The sequence below is a fragment of the Pisolithus orientalis genome (assembly GCF_024613125.1).
Source record: "Pisolithus orientalis strain OTSU chromosome Unknown F5J12scaffold_17, whole genome shotgun sequence".
Classification (NCBI taxonomy): domain Eukaryota; kingdom Fungi; phylum Basidiomycota; class Agaricomycetes; order Boletales; family Pisolithaceae; genus Pisolithus; species Pisolithus orientalis.
This window is the reverse complement of record NW_026260798.1, coordinates 119,402-141,702: the sequence shown is the minus strand read 5'-3', so window position 1 is coordinate 141,702 and position 22,301 is coordinate 119,402. Positions and strand designations below refer to the sequence as shown.

Here is a 22,301-nt window from a genome sequence, read left to right as displayed (position 1 = left end):
GCAGGGGCCTTTCTGACATGAGGTGACTTCCAGGTGCTCCCAGGGACCCCCTGTTTCACATTTGCAGATGCTGCATTGGTGGTCACAGATCCATTATGGTTGGACTTGGACAAGTATTTGGCCCCAGGTCGATGTTGATTCATGTCTGGCTCACTAGATTCTGACAGAGCCTGCTTAATATACAGTGCAAACTTGTTAGCCATAACAGCTGATTCAACATGACCGAACTTGCCTGGTGTGTGCACTTCAGGGCAGATTTCAGCTTTCCACCTTTTTTTCTGCTTGTTGACCCCTCCTCAGTTGGGTGGTCAGTGAAAGGAATGCTCTCCAATCCATCTTCATCTGCATATTCTGAGTGGTCCTGTAGTTCAGTTGTGTACTTGTTCCCTGAGTGCAGATCAGGGTTTGCTGCAAATACCAGTTACAGTGGGAAGCTCACTATTCAGGGATGTTGCCATTTTCTTTGAATTGGATAGGGTGGGCAAACAAGTGTCTTCATCAGCTTCATCATCAGAATCATGGCCATTGCTTTCCCACCCATTATAGTCAGTTAGTGCTTTATTTCATGGACAATGCACCAGGGTCTTTGCATGGGCTGGAGGTGCAGAGAGCTGCTCACTATGGGAACCATCAGCTGGTGGGGGATTTGAGTGGGAATGAGAAGGGAATGGTGTCTTGGCATGGTTTTGCCTCCCACCAGATACCTGAAGACCAGAATTGCATTAGCGCTGATCTGTTGTGCATGAAAATCACACATGGTGCACCTTTTTAGTGGAGGGACCATCTGTTCCAACATCACTCACCTCAGCCTCACTGTGATCATCCAAACTGTCATCTGTGCTGTCATCCATGCTATCATCCATGCTATCATCTGCCACTCCCTCTTCCTGCACTTTACCCTTGCCCTTGACATTTTTCCTTCTGGGATTCTTTTTGCATTTGGGGGCAGGTGTCTTTTGGTATTTCCACTGCCTCACAACCTGGAGGGGTGCCAAAGTTCTATCCACTGGTGGCTGCAACTTGCCAGATCAATCAATCCATTTCTGAAATCCAAACACATCATTTGGATGGGATTCCTGTCACTTGTGCCAAAAGGACAGCAGCTGGGTAGCTGTTGTCATCCACATGTGACTTGGGTTGCAGTCAAGGGTAAATCCTTCAGGAAGATGGTGGGCTGCTATCATTTCCACTTGATGATGACCAAAATTCTTGAATGGCACTGCTGACAAGGGATTTCTGCATGCTAATCCTGATACCACTCATCAGAGATTGAGGACACTAAATACTCTGGCCACTCACAGTAGTGAGCAGTCACAAATCTGCAAACCATTTTTTGTAGTTGGTCCCAGCTAAGGCCTGTGATTTCTCCTATCCAAATCTCTCCATTGGCATTTTTCACCAATTTCATGGAGTCAACCTTGCTGGTCCTTGTTGCTTTGGCCACTGTCTTTTTCTGAGCACATTTGGGACTTGACTCGCCATCATGCTTGGGCGGTGTTCCTGGTTCCTCAAATGTATCCCCAAGGTACTCTCACCAGCTTCCTTCCAGTGTGCAGACATCATTGAAGGGGATTCCATCCGTGATTTCATTATTGAAGTCCATACTGTCATTGCATGAGTCTTGCCTAGGCCTAGAGGAGAATATGGTGGACTCACATGCATGCCTGTATAGTTCCCTCCTCATTTTTCCACCCAGCCATACACACTATGTGCATTCCACAATACCTCCACATCTCCATTGCAAAGTTTCAGACATACTTGTACCCATACTTGGCTGCATTCCTGGAAACCAGGATAAATTGAAGACTGGGAAGTTGACCTCATACAATCACACCTTACTTTTGTCTCTGGCATGGGGCCTTCCAACCCATTTCACCTTTCCACAATATCTTCAGCTGCAGCCAATTGTTCCTCTGTCAGGTTGTCCTGAATAAAAGCCATCAATGCATTCTGATACTGTTGGATCTGCTTGCTTCCATGGGTATTGCCTTCTTCTACTTTCATTTTTGCAAGCTTCTCCTGTATTTGCTCTTGGTACAATTCACAGACCACTGCCTGCACAGAGTATTTGTAACTGGATCTAAGGGTAATGCAGGGCTTCTTTGACCAGAGGGGCTTTTTCAACCAATCGTTTATTAGCTACAAGGGTGCTTTGAATTGTGAGCATCCAAATCAGAACTTTTAGAGCATACCTTGCACTTGGTCTGGACTTTGCTCCCTCTCAACTCCTGGTGTTCATTTCATTGTAGTGAATTGGTGTGAATGCAACACTGCAGACACCCGATACATACAGTTACTCAGAGCCAAACTATTTCCCTCAATGTTCGAGAAGCCAAGCACTGCATTCACATTCATGGTTCTGGATGACTTCCTGAGGGACAACCTGGAATGTGGAATGTCCAGTATGAACTATTACAGCAAGTTGCATCAGATCACATCCAGTGTGTTTCCACACCTTGTTCCAGTAAGATTTGGTATTTTGGTTCCAAGTGTTGGAATGTCTGAAGGGTCAATCAGGATAGATACTGTGAGCTTCTATGGGTTGTGCAGAAATGGCAATACCGCAAGCTACTTAAATGGAATGGATTCTGTGGGACAACCAGGTCAGCAGAGAAAGGCAGATTGGCATTATTTTGCGCAGCATGCCCCCAGCCTGGAATACATGTTGATACTAATGAGGATTTGGACCAGTAAGTGGCTCCAATAATGCAATCCTCATATGCTGACCTTCTCCAGCTGGCAGTTCACCCACACAGTAGTAATGGATGGAAACTTTAAAGTGGAACACATTCATGAGCAGAAATCCGAAGATCAGGTGTGGTTGATGGATGGACTAGGTTATATGGTGATCAATCTGCACTATGTGGACTATTTGAAGGCCACTCCACATATTGCAGAGGTATGAATTCATTCAACCTGTGCAAAACATGATCTGAGCTCAGGCACAGAAATCCACCTGAAACAACCACAGAGCTATCAGTCAGGCAAATGCAGCCCAGGGAAAGCTTCATGCGACCAGAATTGGGGTGACTGCATGTGCACAGCATGAATGCTTTTATCCACATTGTGTTGTTGACTTCCAAAAAGGAGAAAGGTATGAGGTTGAATTGTCAATTTTGACACCTGCTGATGGCACTGCAGACAGTTGAACATGGACTACTCTTTGGCAAATGCATTGGGATACAATATGGAAGGGATCAACCAAGTGGTTTGCTTCTACAACATTAACTGCTCCTACATGACAAATCTGTGGAAGCATGTGGGTCAAATGGAGATGATTGATATCCTGTTGTCACTTTGGATTATCCCTGGAATTGGCATATGGCATTTGCATGGGCACAAGAAGGAATGCTATGCACAGTATGCCCCGCTGTTCATCAAGGGGGCCAGATGGGTAGACAGAGAAATCATTGAAACATTGTGGTCCATCCTTAACATGGCATCTGCATCTGCATGTGGGATGACCTCACCACACCACCAAGAACTGCTGGATTTCCAGATGAATGATTCCAACTTCATGAAGATGATTCAGATTGGTTAGTCTGAGGATCCACTTGCAGCACACTCTCTGACATCCAAGATTAAGCAGATAGCCTATCATGGAAGCTCAAAGCAGCTCAAGCAGCAGCACCATTGGTGAGGCAGGCATATATAAAGCTAGATGAAGCCTTGACTTCAGAGCAGCAAAACAGCTGGTGAACACAAGAGATTCATGCAATGCATGATTGCATTGACAACCCATCTGTCATGGACATCTTCAAAGTTCAATTAAGGGTGGGTATGGCATCTGCCTTTTTGGATAAATGCAAAATACTGACATATCATGAGAAGCACCAACAGTGCATGCCATCGAACTAGTGTTATTGGAGGAATGAAGACCCAGTGGAAGCCTACATGGAGCAGCTAGTTGACTAGCACACAGTTGATGCTTAGAAGAGGCCATAACCTCACTTCACATGGACAGAAAGGACATCAGGGAACAGGCATCAGAATTGAAAAAATTGGCTATGGCACACCATGCTGATCGCATTACATCTGAACAATCAGGTTTTATCATGGATGCCATGATTTACTTGAAGCTGCACCTTGAAGCAGGCTCCAACACTTCCACCAGCAAATCTGTACAGCAGACTGTGTTTCTTGATGCAAATTCAGAGCAGGATTATGCTTCAGATGATGGTTGGCTGGACAATGTGGGGGATGAGTTGCCTGCTTCAGATGGAACCCTGGCAAGACTGCAGGACAAATTGCCACTTCCATCTACTCTTGGCATTGATGCATGTTGAGCTCAAGGGCTTCAAAATCTTGCAGAAATGAAGCTGAAGGTTCACACAGGTCAAGCTAATGATGTGCTACATGGCCTCCATCTTACATTGGCAGACAAGGTGGCTGTCTTTCAGGGGGTGGTGTGCACAGCTAAGAGCTATTCTGCAAAAACTCAGGCCTGGGATATGATCCGTGCTATCAATGTCTCAGTAGAACAACAGGCCATGATTTATAATTGATGCAGAGATGCCATGGTTGTACTTGGTGTGGGTGCAGATATCTTAGGATGTTATCAAGAGCTTCATAAAGAAGACCTGGCTGTGCAGACAGCAGCCTTCTCCCAAAATGCACAGGAGCACCACAGAACCCATCTTCCATGGTTTTTGTTGATTGACATCCCACAGGACACAGAATCAAAGAGTTGGATGTCTGAATGTATGTTGATGTTGCAAATTTATTTGGTCCATTGTCATGTGCCCCCATTGTAAGCAGCATGTAATGGACCACTTGCCATTATAATGGTCAGGTTTGGCTAGATTATAGCAAATATGTGATATTTTATCTAAGATATAGTGCAAATGTGTAAAATATTATGTACAAATACCCATTTTTGGCAATCTTTCAATGACACATGGGTGGCATTGGCATGGCTTATAATGGAAGTGTGAACAGCCACCCTTAACATGTATTATAAGGTTCTTATCACATGCCCAAGAAATTTGCAACAGACCTTACTGTTCAACAGTGCTTTAAGGTTGATGAACTTTCTTCAATTAGTTTATTGCATTTATCAGCTGTGAGCAAAATCCATCAAAGATCATTGGGAAGAAGAGGAAGAGCTCGTAATATCAGAATTTCAATGGGCTATAAGTCTCTTCAGATTTCAAGCAAAAGAATGGCATAAGATACAGATGGGAAGCAGCACTATTGGAGCTCCTGGGGTGTGGTGTTATGCAGTGAGGCAGAGGATGATGTATTCGAGGTTGGCTGAGTATGCTGAATGCAAATGGCAGGCCATGAATGTGACTGATATTCAGTTTGTTCTGGAGAAAGATTTGTAGTTAAATGTTAGCTTAATGTGAACCTGCAGTTTCTGTTCCCTGCCCTTGCATTCCACCCTGTAGCTGATGGGTGGGTCAGTGGGTACTTTGCAGGAGATGTCCAGTGACAAGCTAGCCCATTCATTCACCTTTCACATGTTTTATTTCCATTGTGGATATGTCTGGTATGACATGAGTATGTATGTCATTTGTCTTGAAAGGCTCATGCATCCATGGGCTGAGATGAATGGCAACAAACCATTGTTGGGAAACAGAATACTCATTTCTCACTACAGAGGGTGAATTGGTCAGTAGTGACTGGCTGAATGCCCTTGGTTGTATTTCCATCTGCAGAGAAATATTTATCTGCTCATTTGCCAAGCTTCTGCCTATTGAAATACATTGGCTCCTGCAATAGCAGAATGCAATGTTTTCCCTGAATTGAACCTTGCAAATCTCACAATCTGCTTGTTTGCACATGTCCCACCTGTGGGCATACCTTGGATCCTATGTTAGTGCAATGAGAATATTGCTTTGCATTTGCATCCAATGACCAATTGCTCTCAGCCTTGCATCTCGCACAGTCCGCTCATTTTGAAGGGTTCCATCTATCAGGATCCATCAAATGCCATGTTAGCAGGTTGAGACAGTCCATATCAACCTTGCATATTGTGCAGGCCACTCATTTGGAAGGGTTCTGTCTATCAGGATCCACAGAATGCTGTTTTTGCAGGCTGACATCTTTCTTTGCATCATTATCCTATTATTAGCTGTTATCTTGTTTTGTAACTCTCAAGTGAATGCTGTAAATAGCATAGCCTGCTCATTTTCCAGGTGTCCATCTATTCAGATTCATCAGCAGCTGTATTAGCAGACTGAGACCATCCCACTATCTCATTTTTTAAGTTTCAAGTTAACTATTCTATGTCAAAAAGCCATGCATTCACTAAGCTTTCACCTATTGGGATACATTAGCAGTTGTTTTAGTAGAATGAGATTATCCTTTGCAATTCTGTTGGCTGTCTAGCCATTATTGTCTTTTTCTCACTCTTAAATAAAGGTTGAATATGCAACATGGCATGAGTGGTCAATTAAAATGGAAATACAAAATGACATTGTATGTACCATGGAGGAGGAAAATGATAGATGGCCTCATTCACCCTGCTGTCCTATCCACCCTTGTCTCATCTGCCAGAGGCCCTAAGAGATTGATGAGATCATCACCCAATGCTTGTCCATATACCTGAATATGCAGAGCCTCTAGCTTGTGAGCCATCCTGTCCAGCATCTGCATGGTTTCATCCTGTTGTATTTGGAAATCATACATTCAATCCTTGTAGTATTGGCAGTGGGCCTCAGCATCACAGAGTCAATGTTCCAAATCTTTGATTCACTCTTTGATTGTGTTGGACATTTGCGACACCTTGGCGATTGGGGCACAGACAGGTGATGGTGTGCTGGGAGTTGCAGTGGTTGCAAGTTGGACAGGTGCTGCTGTTGTTGATGGGCAGGTGTCTGCTTTGAATACAAGGGTTAACTGCAATAATTAGTGTAAATGTAGATTGATTAAACATACCTGCTGCTGTAGATCCCTCTACCTCCTGTGCAATGGATGGGCCAGCCTCAATGATTGAATCTGCTCGTACAGTGGCTGGGATTGGGCAGGAATCCCTGCATTTGAATGCAGGAATACGAATCTCTAAATAAAATTTGAGTCAGTGTAAATACATGAAATTGTGAACATACTGAGTGAAGATCCCTCAGGGATTGTCTCTCCCTGGTTGGAGGTCCCAACCCCAGTGTTGATGGCTTTGGAAGCCATCAAAACATGTCACTTTGGGGGATGTTCCTTTGGACTTTGGGATTCTTAGGCCTCCACTGTTGGGGACAGACTTTGAGCTTGCTTTTTCCCCCTGGCTCATGATGGATTCCATCAAGTTGGAGCAGCAATCCCACCTTTGGCATGGCTACATCGAATTTTGTGACTGTTGCATGGGAAGCAGGACTTCCTGGGGTTCTTGTAGCATCAGACCTTGCATCTGTGGCACAAGTCACAGGAATGGGGGTTGGGGGAAGGCATCCTTCTGGCAGCTACAGCAGCACAACCATATAGTCCATCCAATGGTGGACAAGGCTTGCATTTCAATTGGCCTTGAGGGGGAATGTCTTCATGATCATTGGTTTCTGCTGTTGCCTTCCTAGAGCAGGATCAATGTCTGGATCGATGGGACATCATTTTCACAGCAGCTTTGCACTTCTGCCTGCCTCATGCTGGTTCTTCCTCATCGTCCTCCTTCTCTGGCACCTCATCTTCACCCTCATTGTCCACCTCCATCCTGTGCAAACTATCTGCTATCATTTGCTTCACCTCTGCCTCAGTTGCTTTCTGTTTTCCTTTGTTGCTCATAGGCATTTTGGTCTCTTGAGCAGGTGGGGTTGGTGTTGGCACAATGCAGGGCATAGGGATGCCCAACTGGTGGTAGTCATATCAATGCTTGAGGATGTTGAGCCACTTGTGGTTGGTGATGTTGGTTTTGGAAGGGGATAGGGTGGTCTTCCACTCAGGCCATGGGTGCTCAGTCAAGCCAAGGTCTTCATGCCACTTTAAGAACCTGTCAATGCCAATGAGGGTCATCAGAATCTCATCTGTCCTAGTGATGAGGTTGTGTACAGCATCCTGAATGCATCAGTTAGTGAAAAAAATGTGATGATGCTATGATGCACTAGTTCATTTATTGCCTTGATGGCACCTCTCCACTTCGCAATCTTGTCCACCTTTCCCAGCTTGCTGCTTTCCAAATATCCTTGAAGTAAATTTGAAGGATGCAGTTGGCTGCAGCATCGAGCTCAGGTGATTTCTTGAAGAGCTTGCAAGATGATGATGATGACATGTTTCTGATGAAAAGACAATGGAGTAGTTTGACAGTGAGAGTGGTGATGGTGATTGGAGAGTGGAAGAGTCAGAGGTTAAAGATGGATGAGATACATGGATGTTGCATTTTTTATCCCACCTATGAATGATTCCCATGGCATGATGGCAATACTGGTACTACAAGTCAATAATCCTGAATGCACATATGAAGCAGAAGCTCAGATAAAAATATGATGCATTGTTCTGGAATAGCATTGCTACTTGTTTTGCATCTTTCCTGTCTGCTCCAATGGCGGAGCCTGGCTCGCAGCTACATAGACTAGCACCTGAGATTCCAACTAAATAGGCAAATTGTCCAACATGAAACACAATTTATAGTGGGAAATTCAGATACTCTATAGTGTGAGAGGTTCCACTTTCTTCATTTCTTGTCTTCCTGGGCCCATCTTATATTGTGACAGGGGGATAACCCAATTATGGATAGGCCCATCCATTTGTGGTGAGCCATCTATGATATGATGGATTGGCCCATCTTATGCAGTGCCAAGGGTTTGTAATCCTGTGATGGGTGGATTGGCCTGTCTTATGTTGTAACACTGGTTTTTGTTTTCCCTTATCTGCTGCCTGAGAATACCATGGATGGGCCTGTCCTTATGTAGATCCCTTTGATCTCCCTTTCTGCTGCCTGAGAATGCCTTACATGGACCATCCTTATGTAGATAGCTTGGATCTCCCTTTCTGCTGCCTAAGAATACCATACACAAACTCATCCTTATGTTGTGACAGGGGTGCATCTTGCTAGATGGGCCCATCCATTTGTTGTGATGATATACATGATACTACTGAAGGGCCTGTCCTTATGTTGTGATGCTATTAGATGATATTACTGATGGGCCCATCCATATGTTGCAACAATAGAAAAAATACTACTGAAGGGCCTGTCCTTATGTTTTGACAGGGTACATCTTACTGGGGCTGGGCCCACCCATATGTTGTGATGATATAAATAATACTACTGAAGGGCCTGCCCATATGTTGTGATGCTATACATGAGATTACTGACAGGCCTGTCTTTATGTCTTGTCAGAGGTACATCTTACTGTGGACAGGCCCATCCATATGTTGCATAATACTACTGATGGGCCTGACCTTATGTTGTGACTCTATTAAATGATACTAGTGACAAGCCCATCTTTATGTTTCAACAGCGGTACATCTTACTGTCAACAGGCCTGTCTTTATGTTGTGACAGGGGTATGGCTTATTATGAATGGGCCTGTCTAGATGTTGCAACACCATAAATGATATTACTCCCAGGCCCATCCATATGCTGTGACCCTCTCCATGTTATGATAGGTGGGCCCACCTTGATGTTGCAACAGGGGGGTAACCTACCAGGATGGGCCTGTCCATGTCTTACAGCAACTCAGTATACTTAATTGGTCATGGGCCTGTCTAAATGTTCAACATCCTTACCCACCATGGGCCCTCCCATATGTTGTGGTAATACACTTACAGGCCCATACATATGTTGCTCTCACTTTAGTCCCTTGGGCCTGTCCATGTGTACTGGCTAATCTATTTAGGTGGGCCCATCTCAGGGTCTATATGAGTGTTGGTGTTTTGGCGCACAGGCTGCCCATGTATTGTGACTCAATGTGACTACACTATGTGGACATGCAGGATGTGCACCACTCAACAGCTGGGCATAGTCGACAGGCAGGATGGGCATGCCATGGATGTCAAATGCAGGGAGAGATGAGATGTAGTGAGTGCTGGTGGCATGACTGAGCATGTCTTTGATGTCATCCAGCATGAGCCACACTGCAGTAGCATCCTCTGATGCATGCACATGAGAGCCTGGACCATGAAAGAAATGGTGACCCTCACCATTCTGGGTGATGCTGTCAGGGTCATTGTCATTGTCCTTTTTCTATGTTTAAGATGGTGTCATGAGATACAGTCAAGCCTTCATGCAGGATTGCAAGAACATGTACAGTGAACAAAGCATGGCTGAGATGGATGCAAGGCATGTCATGACTCTCTTGGATGGATGAGAGGAGGGTCTCTCCCTTTTCCAAGGGCATGAGCTTCTCCAATGACCTGATATTCGAGATGATGTGGGGAAAGTCTTGCTGTGTGAAGCTATATACAGCATCATGCTGCATGGTCAGAAGGTTGCATGTGAGTTTGGTCTCTGAAAATTTGTGGCCAAATGCATTCCTGGGGTTGTAACCACCCTCGGGAGCCATGAAGAAACCTTGATGGTTGATTTCAAGGATGCCACTGAGCACCAACTCTGTGACATTGTCAGAGTCGCCTTTCACAATGGTGACATCACCAGTGGTGCCACTGAAGAAAAACTTGGCACAACTGGCCGAAATTTGGCATGGCAGCATAAATTGCCCATGTACTGTCTTTGAGATTTCCCAGTGCAGATGCTGAAGATGGAGGAGAGTCATGGCTAATGATCGATGGCAACACATCAGCATGGTCTGTGGGGGACATATTGACATCCCCAGACAATGAGCTGCGAAAGGGGTTCGAAGCAGACATGTGGCCTGATGGGGGCTCTGTGCAAAGAGTAGATTCCCCCCCCCCCTTAACAGGGCAGCCCACATTTAAAGCCTTGGGAATAGGGGCCCATGTGATGGACATGCAATAAAAAGCAGATTGTCAAAGGACATTACCAAGCATGCAAGGTATTAACAAAGTCACAGGGAAGATGACCAACATCTGTGGATGCCTGACACAACAGGGACTGTATGGCTGCCTTCCAGCAGGCATGCTGCTGAAGCATTTGCAAACATGGGCACAATTGCATCCTGTGATTGATCTGTTATGGCCAAATATGCATGAGGGGATCCAAGCAGCTGCTACTGCAAAGGAAGAGCTGCAGTTGAGCGCAAGCATAAAGCGAAGGAGAACCAACAGGAGTGATGGTGTGGCAAACAGTACTGCAAGATGGAAAACATTGGTGCAAGGGAATGTGATGGTGAACTGCATGACTCACATCACAATACACCTGCACAATATATGCAGTTGCCAACAGCTGAACAACAGCAATGCAGCATCACAGCCTTCATCAATGCTACCAATAATGAGGCACTTGCAAACATGGTGTGTGTTATCTGTGTGTGCAAGCTACTGTGTAAAGAAGGTAAGTCAGGGGACAAGATGAAAACAAGCAGATCTGACAGTGTTAGCAGGCAACTTGGTGGTCATGAAAGACCTCCCCAACCTTTGACATCATCTGACCCCAGCCAACGCACATCCAGTGTGCAAGTTGTGGGACAGTCTTCTTGTAGATGGCTCATGTATAGCAGCAGATGGGAAAGGCTGGGTATGCCATGAATGTCAGTGAGCTATGCATGCAGATCAGATGCCCAAATACACACTGAACAACAACCTGTGGATTGGCAAGGTACCATTGGTGCTGCACAGGCTCAACTTTGTTGAGACCTTGTTAGTTGCATGCCACTATGCATGGTTCTATGTATTCAAGTTATATCCAAGAGAGGCCCTTCACTCTCAGAACCCATGCCATTTGCAATGCACCATGGCAGGGAATATGACACTGTATGAAGTTAACATCACTGCTGTTGTGGATATGATCAAAGGCAGATTGATGCTGCAGACTGTCCAGATGTTGAGTAGTGTCTTGGCAATCACATTGGTGGGGACAAAGCATCTGCCTACAGATTGGCTGTCTCACATGTTTCAGGTTCAATGGGATGTAGTATTTGAGGTGCTGAAATGGCTGCAAGCAAACAATGAGAGCTATAGTGACATCATGGTATCCCACAACTGTGTCATGACTCTGCCAGAGGATGGCATACCTTCAGAAATCAAGGCAATGATTCGATATCAAGATAGTGAGGAGGTGGCAGTTAGGGAGAGAGAGGGGTACACAATGCCTGACCACATGGTGGACAATGGTAAGACAATGGCATTTAATGACCTCATCAGAAACAGGCATGACATATGTTGCACAGCTGAAATAGATGCAGAGAATGACATACCAATGGTGGATGAGGACTGTGAACAAAGTATGGAGCTTGGTGATGCCAATGATGCTCCAGTGCATGAAGGTACATCTGGGAAACATGTGAAGCAAACAGCAACATCATCCATATGAGACAGATAATGGAGAGGTTACCCTGTTACATGTCCTTGAAGTGGTGGATCTCAAGCAGACCAGGGTGCCCACTTCTGAGTTGATGGCCCACACACTTGCCAATTTCAATGATAACACCCAGGAAGGTGGATATGTCATGCACCACAGCAATATGCCAATCAATGACTTCCCCCCATCAATGCAGTCACACATGATGTGCAATCCTCTCAGCACTGCATTCCTGGTGCTGTTTCCCTATGGCAGGGGTGCTATCAAGGCCGAACATCCAGTGAATCTTAGTCTGTGTGAACATTGTAAATGGGCAATGCAGTATCATGATCATCAATTCACAACACACCATTCATTTCCATTCATGGTCTTTGCCCTTAAGTAAAAGCAAGAGACCATGCGATCTGCATGTCTTCAGATGAGGTGGAAGGACTTTGAACATGATACACTTGCCTTGTCATCTACCAGAGTGGCAGATCTTAAAGCAGGCAGCAGTGGAGGAGGCATGGCATGAGCTGATCAGTAATGCTCTAGTGTGGGCCCTGCACTGTCATGTCACAGCAGCGAATGCATGTGTGATTGGCTCAGATAACACACAGGCCAGCTATTGCAGCATGATCTGGGGTACCTGTCTAATGCTCAGAGGGCCCTCACTTTGGTTGACTATATATCCTGTTGACATCCATGACCCTATTGCACAGGTTTTTGCAGGTGAAAACATAGATTTGAATGACTTCAATGTGCACCTCAGCCCTGATAGCAACTGATGTGCAGAAAACATCGCTGCAAATCCTTATGCAGCAGCTCAATACTTTCATTTCATCATTCACTCTGTTTTAGAGGCCCTCTTTGGTATCTGCAACACAGGCAATAAGGTCCACAGCCAGGTGGGTGTGCTCAGATGGGTGGCAGGTTACTTTGGGGTGGTGGAGGCACAGGGGAGGGGAACACTACATGTCCATATGCTCTTGTGGCTCACAAACACTCTGAATGCTAACAAAATGCAGGCATTGTTGCAACAAGAGTTTTTCTGGGATACCATCTGTAACTATATTCACATGAATATCCACATGCATCTCGATGACCTGAAAACAATGCCCCAAGCTCCTCAGCTCACATATTCATGACCACATGATCCACATACTACAGGATGGTGACAGTGCACCCATGAGATTGAGCAACAATTGGTTAGGTCCCAGCAACTTCATACATGCTCCAGAGCGAGGTGTCTTCATGTCACACATGATGGACTTGTTTGCAAACAAAGAGCACCCTGGCCACTGAGTGGTGATGACTACATGGATGAGCAAGGGAACTGGGGTCCATGGCAGATGCATGGGTATATAAATGCATACTGCCTGGCCTTGCTGACATCAATGTGGTGCAACAATGACCTTGAAATCAACACCAACAGTGTGGACACTAAAGACATTGCATTCTATATCACAGCATATGCATATGCCACCAAAAAACAGAAGAAAAGTAACAACCTTTCCACATTAAAGCTGTCAGCACTGCCCTATCATATAAATAACCCCAAGTACAATGACATGCATGAACGCAACTGCCTGTTGATATACCACTGTATCAATGTGATCAACCACAAAGCCAAATTGTCTGGACCACAAGTCATATCATACCTCATGGGTTACAGTGACACCTTTACATTGTGCAATTATGCAGCTTTGTACACTGGGCCATTATTCAGCACAATAAAAGAGTTGTATCCTGAGTTCTCAATGGCATCTGCAGAAAGGTCTGCCAAACTGTCACCAGCATGGCATGATGGAATGCATACTGACATATGTGTGTAAGCAGGTACTCATACCCCTCAACAGGTCATGACAACATCTGCTCCAACAGTGACAATAACAATGATGTCATCATGTTACTGTGCAGTCAGTGAGGGGAGCTATACACATGCTCCCAAATGCAGGACTATCTCCAGTGCAGTGCAGAATTGGACAATCTATCACTTCTTGCATTTGTGTGCAATACATGGGAGGAACAATACTCTGCAACAGATGTGAACTGCAATCAGTGAACATCTCCAACCAAGGGACAGCCTGCACACAAGCACTCCCCTTACCATGATGATCACCCCAAGGCACAGTCACACCACCATGTTTATCATGTCAAAGGACATAATATCCTGCCCCAAATAGTTGGGCCATGGCTGCCCCACCACAATGACAGCAGCACCTATGATTTCTACTGTGTGTGTATGTTGGCATTGTTAAAGCCATGGTGAATAGGAGCCAGTCTGAAGAGCAGCAATGAGGGATGGAGTGAGGCCTTCAAATGTCTGGTGGCCTCCAATACACCATGGGAGACATGCATGTTGGCTGGCTTGCAATACTATTACAACTCAAAAATGGCCTGAAAAACAGCTTCAATACCAGGCAAAGCACAACAACACCACTTGCCAGTAGGAGATCATCAACTGGCAGACATTGTTGATGATTCCTTTGAGGACAGATTGGAATCTGAGGACTGGATAGCAAGTCTCTCAGACACTGATCTTGCCACATTCAAATGTGATCAACTGTCTGCTTGAGAGCAGGTGCACACTAAGCAGGCTATTGCCATAGTGCTGCAGTATGGGGTGTTCACTGCAAGTGGTGTGACACAGCCATCAGAGAAATATTCCTGTTGAGTGGCCATGGGAGAGGATGTACCTCAACTGGAACATTGGATGGTTGCAATGTGAGCCATGTTGGACTGTGTACCTGGTAGCCAGATGAAGATGTCAGAGCAGGCAGAGCAGGATATGGACCATGGCAATGTGGTGGATAATGATGGCATGACTGGCCCCCAAGTAGGAGGTGCCTATATGCTTGTGCAACTCACCACTGTGGAGACATCACTTGAGCCTAACGACATCGAGGATGTGTTAGATGATCAACAGTGAGCCTATGACATTATCAACTGGCACTTGCAGCAGTTTGTCATGGGAAGGTGTCCAGATCAATTGTGTATGATCATACCCAGGGAAGGTGGTGTTGGGAAATCAAGGACAATTCAAATGATCACAGAGAATTTTGCTCATCAGGGTATACAAGGGATGCTTGTGAAAGCAGCATACACTGGCATTGCTGCCTCAGTGATCAATGGGAAGACATTGCACAACATATGTATGGTCACTCACAGCAATAGATGTGGAGGCTGACATCAGGGTGACAGGCATGATACCACTGAATGGCAATAAACAATCAGCTCAATCGATGAAAAGACTAGAGGAATACTGGCAAGACAAAAGCTATCTTATCATTGACAAAATGTCGATGGTCTCTCAAGCTTTGTTGGCCAAAGTGTCCAACATCATATGTCTCACACAAATGGGCACTGATGCCACATCAACAGACCAACCATTTGGGGGGGTGAATGTTATTCTGGTAGGAGACTTTCATCAATTCCTGCTGGTGGCCACAAAAGTTTCTGCACCATTATTTTGACCATGTCAAGTGGCAAAGGATATGCATGAGGAACTTGTGGGTCAACATATTTATGAACAGTTCAATGTTGTCATGCACCTGAAGACTCAGGTTTATGGTGTAAAATATGCACATTTATTTTTCATGGCCACACCACCACACCACTGTGCTCATTCAGCCATGTCATTACTTGTCACAGTCATGCAACTGCACTACCATGCCCTCTCAACCATGTCATTACCTTCCGCAACCATGCCACCACACCCATTTGACTGTGTCATTACTTTTTGCGGTTGCACAACTGCACTACCATGCCCTTTCAGCCATGTCATTACCTGCCACAACCACACCACCGTGCCCTCTCAGCCATGTCATTACCCTCTGCAACCACACCACTCGACCGCATGTCACATAATGATACTATGTGTATATTCATATATGCCTACATAACATAACAATCTATCAATGATTGAATTTTGCATGAGGTATATAGAAACAACAATGATTGTATTGGCTAGTAAATTTACCAAGTGGTGGGTAACACGAATGCAAACATATCAATGAATGGTATCATAGAAGTTATTCAAATCTCTGACAACTCTGATGAAAAAAAACTTCGCCATCTCCTCCTGGACAAGCTGCATCCTTCATCTCCTCCATCAAGGGAGATCGATGAGGTGGAGAGTGAGATTGATGAAGTGAGGGAGACTGACAAGGGGAAGATGGTGGGGAGCATGAGCCTTCACAGTACTTGTCTTGCATGTAGTTGCAACCAAGTTCCCAAGTGTATTCCCTGTCATGTCCATGTGGCCTGTAGTCACACGAGCCATCTGGGCTCTGAGCCAGGCCCTGACTGTGACCTTTGCTGGTCTCTCCATGTGGTAGGTGAGCATCAGGAATGTCGTTGGGATGTTTCATATTGGTGAATGGTATGGTAGTAGTTGTTGAATGCTTGTTCAATGCACTCCATCCAGATGCAATTAAGCTGACTAACTCGTTCCCCAACAAGGCCATAGAAGGTGGAGTAAGAGTGCTCTTGTGAGCAACACTCAATAATCATGTTGATGAGCTCGATCTAACCAACAGTCATGAGTATGATTTTGAAGTAATTAAAATAATGATACTCACCTCTTCTCCTTCCTTTGACTGGATCTTCAAGAGCTTGTGGACTGCTTCTTCATAGTTGAGAGCATTCATGATAGTAAGGTATATCATTCATCATAGATTGACCAAGTTCATCCCCATCCGATCTGATATACCTTCTCATTCTTTGGCTGCCAAAGGGTCAAAATTATGACACAGGAGTGAAAGAGTTGCATACCTTTCTCTTCTTCCTCGCTTGACTCCTCTGGACTAGATTCATCATTGGAGCCCTCTCCAAGAATCTCAGCTTTTATTGCTTTGTACTTTTCCTCATTCTCCACATAATTGGGGTCAAACTTGAGAATATCAATATCTGCCTGAATGCTTCAAATACTAAAACTGGTAACAAACAACAGAAATTCACTGAGCCCTTCTTGCACCTGCAACTCCTCTTCAAGGTGTATGTGGTGTGTAACTTGCTCCTCTTCCTTTACAAGGTCCAACCTGTCTGGTATGATTGGGTTGTCCTTATACTTGTCTTTCTGGACCTGCATAAGCACCTCTATAATATATTGTATGCAATGACTGATGGTCCCCTCATTGAGAACATCATGGAAATGGTCGAAAATGAGTGCATTTGCTTTCAGAGAGTTTTCCACCAGAAACACACCAACCTCACACATGAATCCAACCACAATCTCAATTGAGTCATCCATTCAGTGCTCAAGGAGGAAGATGAGGGTTTCAAGTGCAATAATCTCATGTGTGACAGCTTGATTGACGAGGTGAGCAATGAAAGTTGTTGAAGAATGACAAACAGTCTGTCCAGCATGACATCAATGATTTGAAACAGGTGGGAAAGAATTGTGACTTACTTTGTTGTTACACTTGAATGCACATCAAAACTGGCTTATGAGCCAGGTTAAGATGAGCCCTCCCACTTGAGGAAGTTTTGTGTTGATAATGGCCACCAGAGTGGTGAAAACAGGTATAAAGGGTAAGCTGGACACCTGTGCTTTCATGATGCTGCAGGTGAATGGTCCTTGACCTCATATGAGGTTTTCTGAGAATGGTTTGGGAACAACCTGCTTGATGTCAGTGACGTTGACTTGGTTAACAATACTGGGGATTGATTTGTGCAGCACATCCCAGGATGACTGTAATCTTGACTTGACTGAACATGGAGATGAAAAGTCAGTGGCCAGACAAGGATGATTATGTCAGCAACTAGTCATCCATATGGCTACAGCAGCTCAAAGGTGGTTACTCACTGCTCATGCACACTGCTTGCCTGGCCACTGACTTTTCATTTCAGCATTTATGATAGTAAGATAATCTACTATGATTTTATTTGAAGTAAGTCTCAAGATGTGAGGTGTGGAGGCATTGGAAGGGTGGGAGGTAGCACATGATTTCTGTAATTTGAAACAAGGTCTCGAAACACTATACATTGCGACAAACTGAAGTTACATTGTAAGACACTACATCTCTATGTACAATGACTATGTAGGTATGATTTTGTGGACAAGGCGATCTTTAACACAAGTAATGAATTGATGAGAAGGTGCAAGTGGTTTGTTTAGGTTCATTATATGTGAAAACATATGCCTCTTACAATCCACACCAACCTGGCCAAATTGCAATCCTTTGAAGTGATCGATAGCTTCATCCAAACACCAAGGGTTCCTTCCATCAAGGAGGAGTTGCCCCATACCGTTCCACCACACTGCAGCCCAATCCTTGGCACACCCTTTGTGATCCTGACAGCTGCTAGAATGCACAATGGGGGGAAATTCTGCAGCAACTGTGCAGATGTACTCATCCAAATGGGACCTGACATAGACATATGTGATGTAAGTATCCATCCCCATCTGGACACAGTGAGACTTCTTAATCTTTGTCAGCAGGACTTTGCAAAGCCTAGTGAAACCTCTTTTGAAGATGGCCTGAATCTTGTGCTCAATGCCTAGATAAATGAGTTCAGAAGGATGGAAGAAGTATGCTCTCTCGATGACACAAGAGGTGATGAAGCTGAGCATATGGGCACTGCATTGGAAATGGTGGATGAATTCCAGCAAGTTCTTGAGGTCATCCAAGGAATATTTGGCAGAAGGATGGGGACTAGAATGAGTGAATTCAGTAAGGGTCACCATCAGGGAAGTGCTCAGAGACTTACCACATGAACTTGAATTCAATGAACAAGTCAAAAGTTTGCACAGTCAAATTTTTGCCACCAAGAATAATCAGTTGCCCATCAACCTTCCCCTCCTGGCTGTCTGGTGTGTATTGGCCAAGTGAAAAGATGTCAGTGAAGAGTTTGGACTCATTCACTAAGATGTCATGATTGAGTTTGTACAGCATATTCTCAACCCAGAAGATGAATGTGCCATTTTCGAAATAAAATTCAGGATGGCAGGTGACTGTCACAGGTGCTGATTCAGTCATGATTGAGGCGAAATGGCTGATGGAACAGTAAGGGAAATTATATATGTTATTATTTATTTGTTGCCTTGTGTTCTCATACATCCCACATACTGTTATGTCATGTTCCAGGGTTTGGGCTTCAAGCTTGAAGACCCATCACATCGATGGCAACATTGCTTCCCAGTTCCATCCCTCAGCTGCCTGCAAGTACCACACTGTGGCCAGAAAACCTCATCATGGTGGTCAATTCACTCTCTGACATCTATTGGCATGCTTTCCAAGTGTGGACCCAAGAGGACAACAATATAATTCACCTTGAGTGTCATCTTGGCTTTCTGGAAGGAAACACGATACATCTCCTTACAGTGATTGAAGAAGACCATGTGGGTGCTGACCTGTCTGAGTGGCTCTTGGATGCCACTGAGCTAGTTGGGAAGCTGTATGCAGTGATTGCACGCTATTGAGACAGCATGAGGACTTGGTGAGCAAACTTAAAAAAATGGTTCCCAATGCTATCAGCCTAACATACACTTTCTTCATGCTTAGTGTTTATGAGAACATAGAAGTGCTAAAGCCAGTAGCAGAAGTTCACACCAGTTTATGAGAATGGCCAAAGAAGGTCATCAACATCAACATTCTCAAGGAGGTCATTTCAAACTCAAGACACATTCATTCCACTGAACTTGTGTGCCTTCTTGGAATCCATTGAAATACTCTGTGCCTTTACATGAGGTGCCATGGCATTGAGTGTACATACACTGAGATTAGCGATGCAGACCTCGACAATCTCATCAAGGAATTTAAGAAGAGACAGCTGGAATCTGGACTTTGTTATATCATTGGGTTCATGCAGGCAAAGGGGGTTTGCATTCAGTATCACTGTGTAATCCAGTTGCTTTCTAGGGTGGATTGTTTCAGTCAAGCTTTATGAGACCACTGTATGAAGACCAGGCACAAGTATCATGTCAAGTGGCCCAATGTGTTATGGCACATGGATGGTCACCACAAATTGATTCAGTGGGGGATCATTATCCATGGATTCATTGATGGGTTTTGCCACATGGTACATTTATCAGTCATCTAACTCACAACATTTGTTAATTCATCTTAGGTTACTGCGATACATGCTAGCAATAATAATCAGTCAGTGACTGTCCTTCACATATTTAAACAAGTGATTGAAGAATATAGTATGCCTTCCTGCATATGTGGAGACCGCAGTGGTGAGAACCTTGACATCGCAACCTACATCATTATGAAGAATGGCCACCACTGAGGCTCGTTTATCTGGGGAATGTAAGTATATTTTACATTATTTTTGTATTCGTCATTGCTAATCACACATGAATCTAGATCAACTCGAAATTGTTGTATTGAGTGTTTGTGGGTCGAAGTTGGATCTCAGTTTGCCAGACACTGGCACACATTCTTCACTCAGCTTGAACATATTCACTTGCTTGATGTCAACAATGCATCGCATATCTGGTTACTCCATATACTTTTCCTCCCTGATATCAATCATGATTGTCAGGTGTTTTGAGAGGAGTGGAATTGCCACCCAATAGGTGGCCCAAGTGCTAACAACAAGAGTCCCAAGGTAAGATTTCAGTTTTGTTAGTTTACTACTCTACTCATTCCATGATATACAAGGATATGTGCCTGTTAGGTCAAATCAAGTTTGGCATATACCAAGATTGTGAAGATTGTGAAGAGCTTGAGGGACTTGGCCTCGCTGATGATGAAGTAATGGATACAGCCAATGTGATTGCACATCAACAGCAAGTACATATTAACCATGAAGCCATGCACGTACCCTTGCTTCGAAATCTGTTCAGGAGTGATGAAGACAAGCTAATCTTTTTCAGTGGTCTTCGTGAGGTAATTGCTCAGGACATCACACCAGAGAGTTTCGGGTTGATGCCAGTGGAGTGGGGCTCAGATGGACATCCAACGATTGAATCTATTCACATTGGTCGATGTGTGGCCAAAGACGTGGACATTTCATTAGCAGACTCAATTTGGTATTCCCAGGCATGTCTATGGTGCCAGGCTTTATCCATGTTGTCATATTACTTACTAAGTCTTAAACTTTGATCTAGTATGCTGGCACCAATTATAAATTGCACAGTGCTCTGTTCATCTGTCTTTATGCCCCATTTGTTCTCACCCATATCGATGCCAGCTAAGGAGGGCCTCTGCTGGGGCAGTGATGGTACTTGTGACTGTGAAGCGTTCTTCCCCCAAAAAGACAATGCTGCACACTGCTTGGAATGTCTGCATGGGATAAGCAAGCATTGCAATGCTGATGGTACCTCAGTTGCCACCGAACTCTCCCTGCCATATCTGGCTTGTCAAATGTGGCAAGAATATTCAAAGGCCTTGCTAACAAACATCCCACCAGCTTGTCTCAGGTTGCTCAATTGGATCCCCATCACAAGGTGCTAGCAATGAAAACTTCAAAGCTAGTCCAGAAGGTAACTTCTTCTACCAAGCACAAGGCAAGTATTTCCAGTGGTATGTCTGGATCATTCAGATTAAGTATTCAATTCTAGGTGTCATCTCAGAGGTGTGCAAGTAGTCAGAAATTTCATGTTGGTTCTGTTGCCATCGTAACTTGTGGATTGGACCATAAGTCTGTTTCTTCATTCCAATGTGCAGATTCTTACATCACAAATCAAAATCAAGGCTAATGGTCGGTTGCTGAAAGACCCCTTACCCCTACCACTTGCAGATAGGAAGATATTCATCCAGCAGCTCGATGATCATGGATGTTACCTGCAACAAACGATTGAAATTGACACATCATGGTCCCATGACGATGTCACCACCCATCTTCATTCTTGGTTCCTCAAAGTCTTTGAACATTTCAATGCATGTTGTGAGCAGGCTAATACTGCTTCCCAGACTCAACCTGACTGGCAACTTCTTGTTCTGAATAATGGGAAACTTGAGCTCTCCACAGCTGTCTGCCAAAACAGTATTGTTCTTGCTCATTTCAAGGGACATCAGCAGGCAAGTATAGCTGATAGTAACTTGTGGTTTGGTACATCACTACA

At 44.5% G+C, this 22,301-nt stretch overlaps 4 protein-coding genes across 4 annotated transcripts; 1 reads left to right on the top strand and 3 right to left on the bottom strand.

The window, feature by feature from the left end:
• Positions 1–9,775: 9,775 nt before the first annotated feature.
• F5J12DRAFT_893450 (uncharacterized protein) lies at positions 9,776–10,640 on the bottom strand (the record flags this gene model as incomplete). The annotated part of the gene is made up of 3 exons (XM_051747652.1): positions 9,776–10,017; positions 10,069–10,111; positions 10,176–10,640. The coding sequence occupies 3 exons, from the start codon at positions 10,638–10,640 to the stop codon at positions 9,776–9,778; spliced, it is 750 nt and encodes a 249-aa protein (XP_051599105.1).
• Positions 10,641–15,950: 5,310 nt separating this feature from the next.
• Positions 15,951–17,644, bottom strand: F5J12DRAFT_942414 (uncharacterized protein; the record flags this gene model as incomplete). Its single annotated transcript, XM_051749702.1, has 8 exons — positions 17,492–17,644; positions 17,262–17,383; positions 17,060–17,198; positions 16,867–16,913; positions 16,733–16,813; positions 16,452–16,610; positions 16,074–16,180; positions 15,951–16,044 (listed from the first exon to the last, which is right to left on the bottom strand). The coding sequence occupies exons 1-8, from the start codon at positions 17,535–17,537 to the stop codon at positions 15,951–15,953; spliced, it is 795 nt and encodes a 264-aa protein (XP_051599104.1). The 5' UTR covers positions 17,538–17,644.
• Positions 17,645–18,323: 679 nt separating this feature from the next.
• F5J12DRAFT_783356 (uncharacterized protein) lies at positions 18,324–19,266 on the bottom strand (the record flags this gene model as incomplete). The annotated part of the gene is made up of 3 exons (XM_051742839.1): positions 18,324–18,355; positions 18,437–18,942; positions 18,998–19,266. 3 exons carry the CDS (start codon positions 19,264–19,266, stop codon positions 18,324–18,326), a joined length of 807 nt encoding a protein of 268 aa, XP_051599103.1.
• A 1,713-nt stretch (positions 19,267–20,979) lies between these two features.
• F5J12DRAFT_708103 (uncharacterized protein) lies at positions 20,980–21,321 on the top strand (the record flags this gene model as incomplete). The annotated part of the gene is made up of 1 exon (XM_051740599.1): positions 20,980–21,321. A coding segment is annotated over one exon (342 nt), but the record flags the coding sequence as incomplete, so codon positions are not given.
• Between the last annotated feature and the right edge of the window lie 980 nt (positions 21,322–22,301).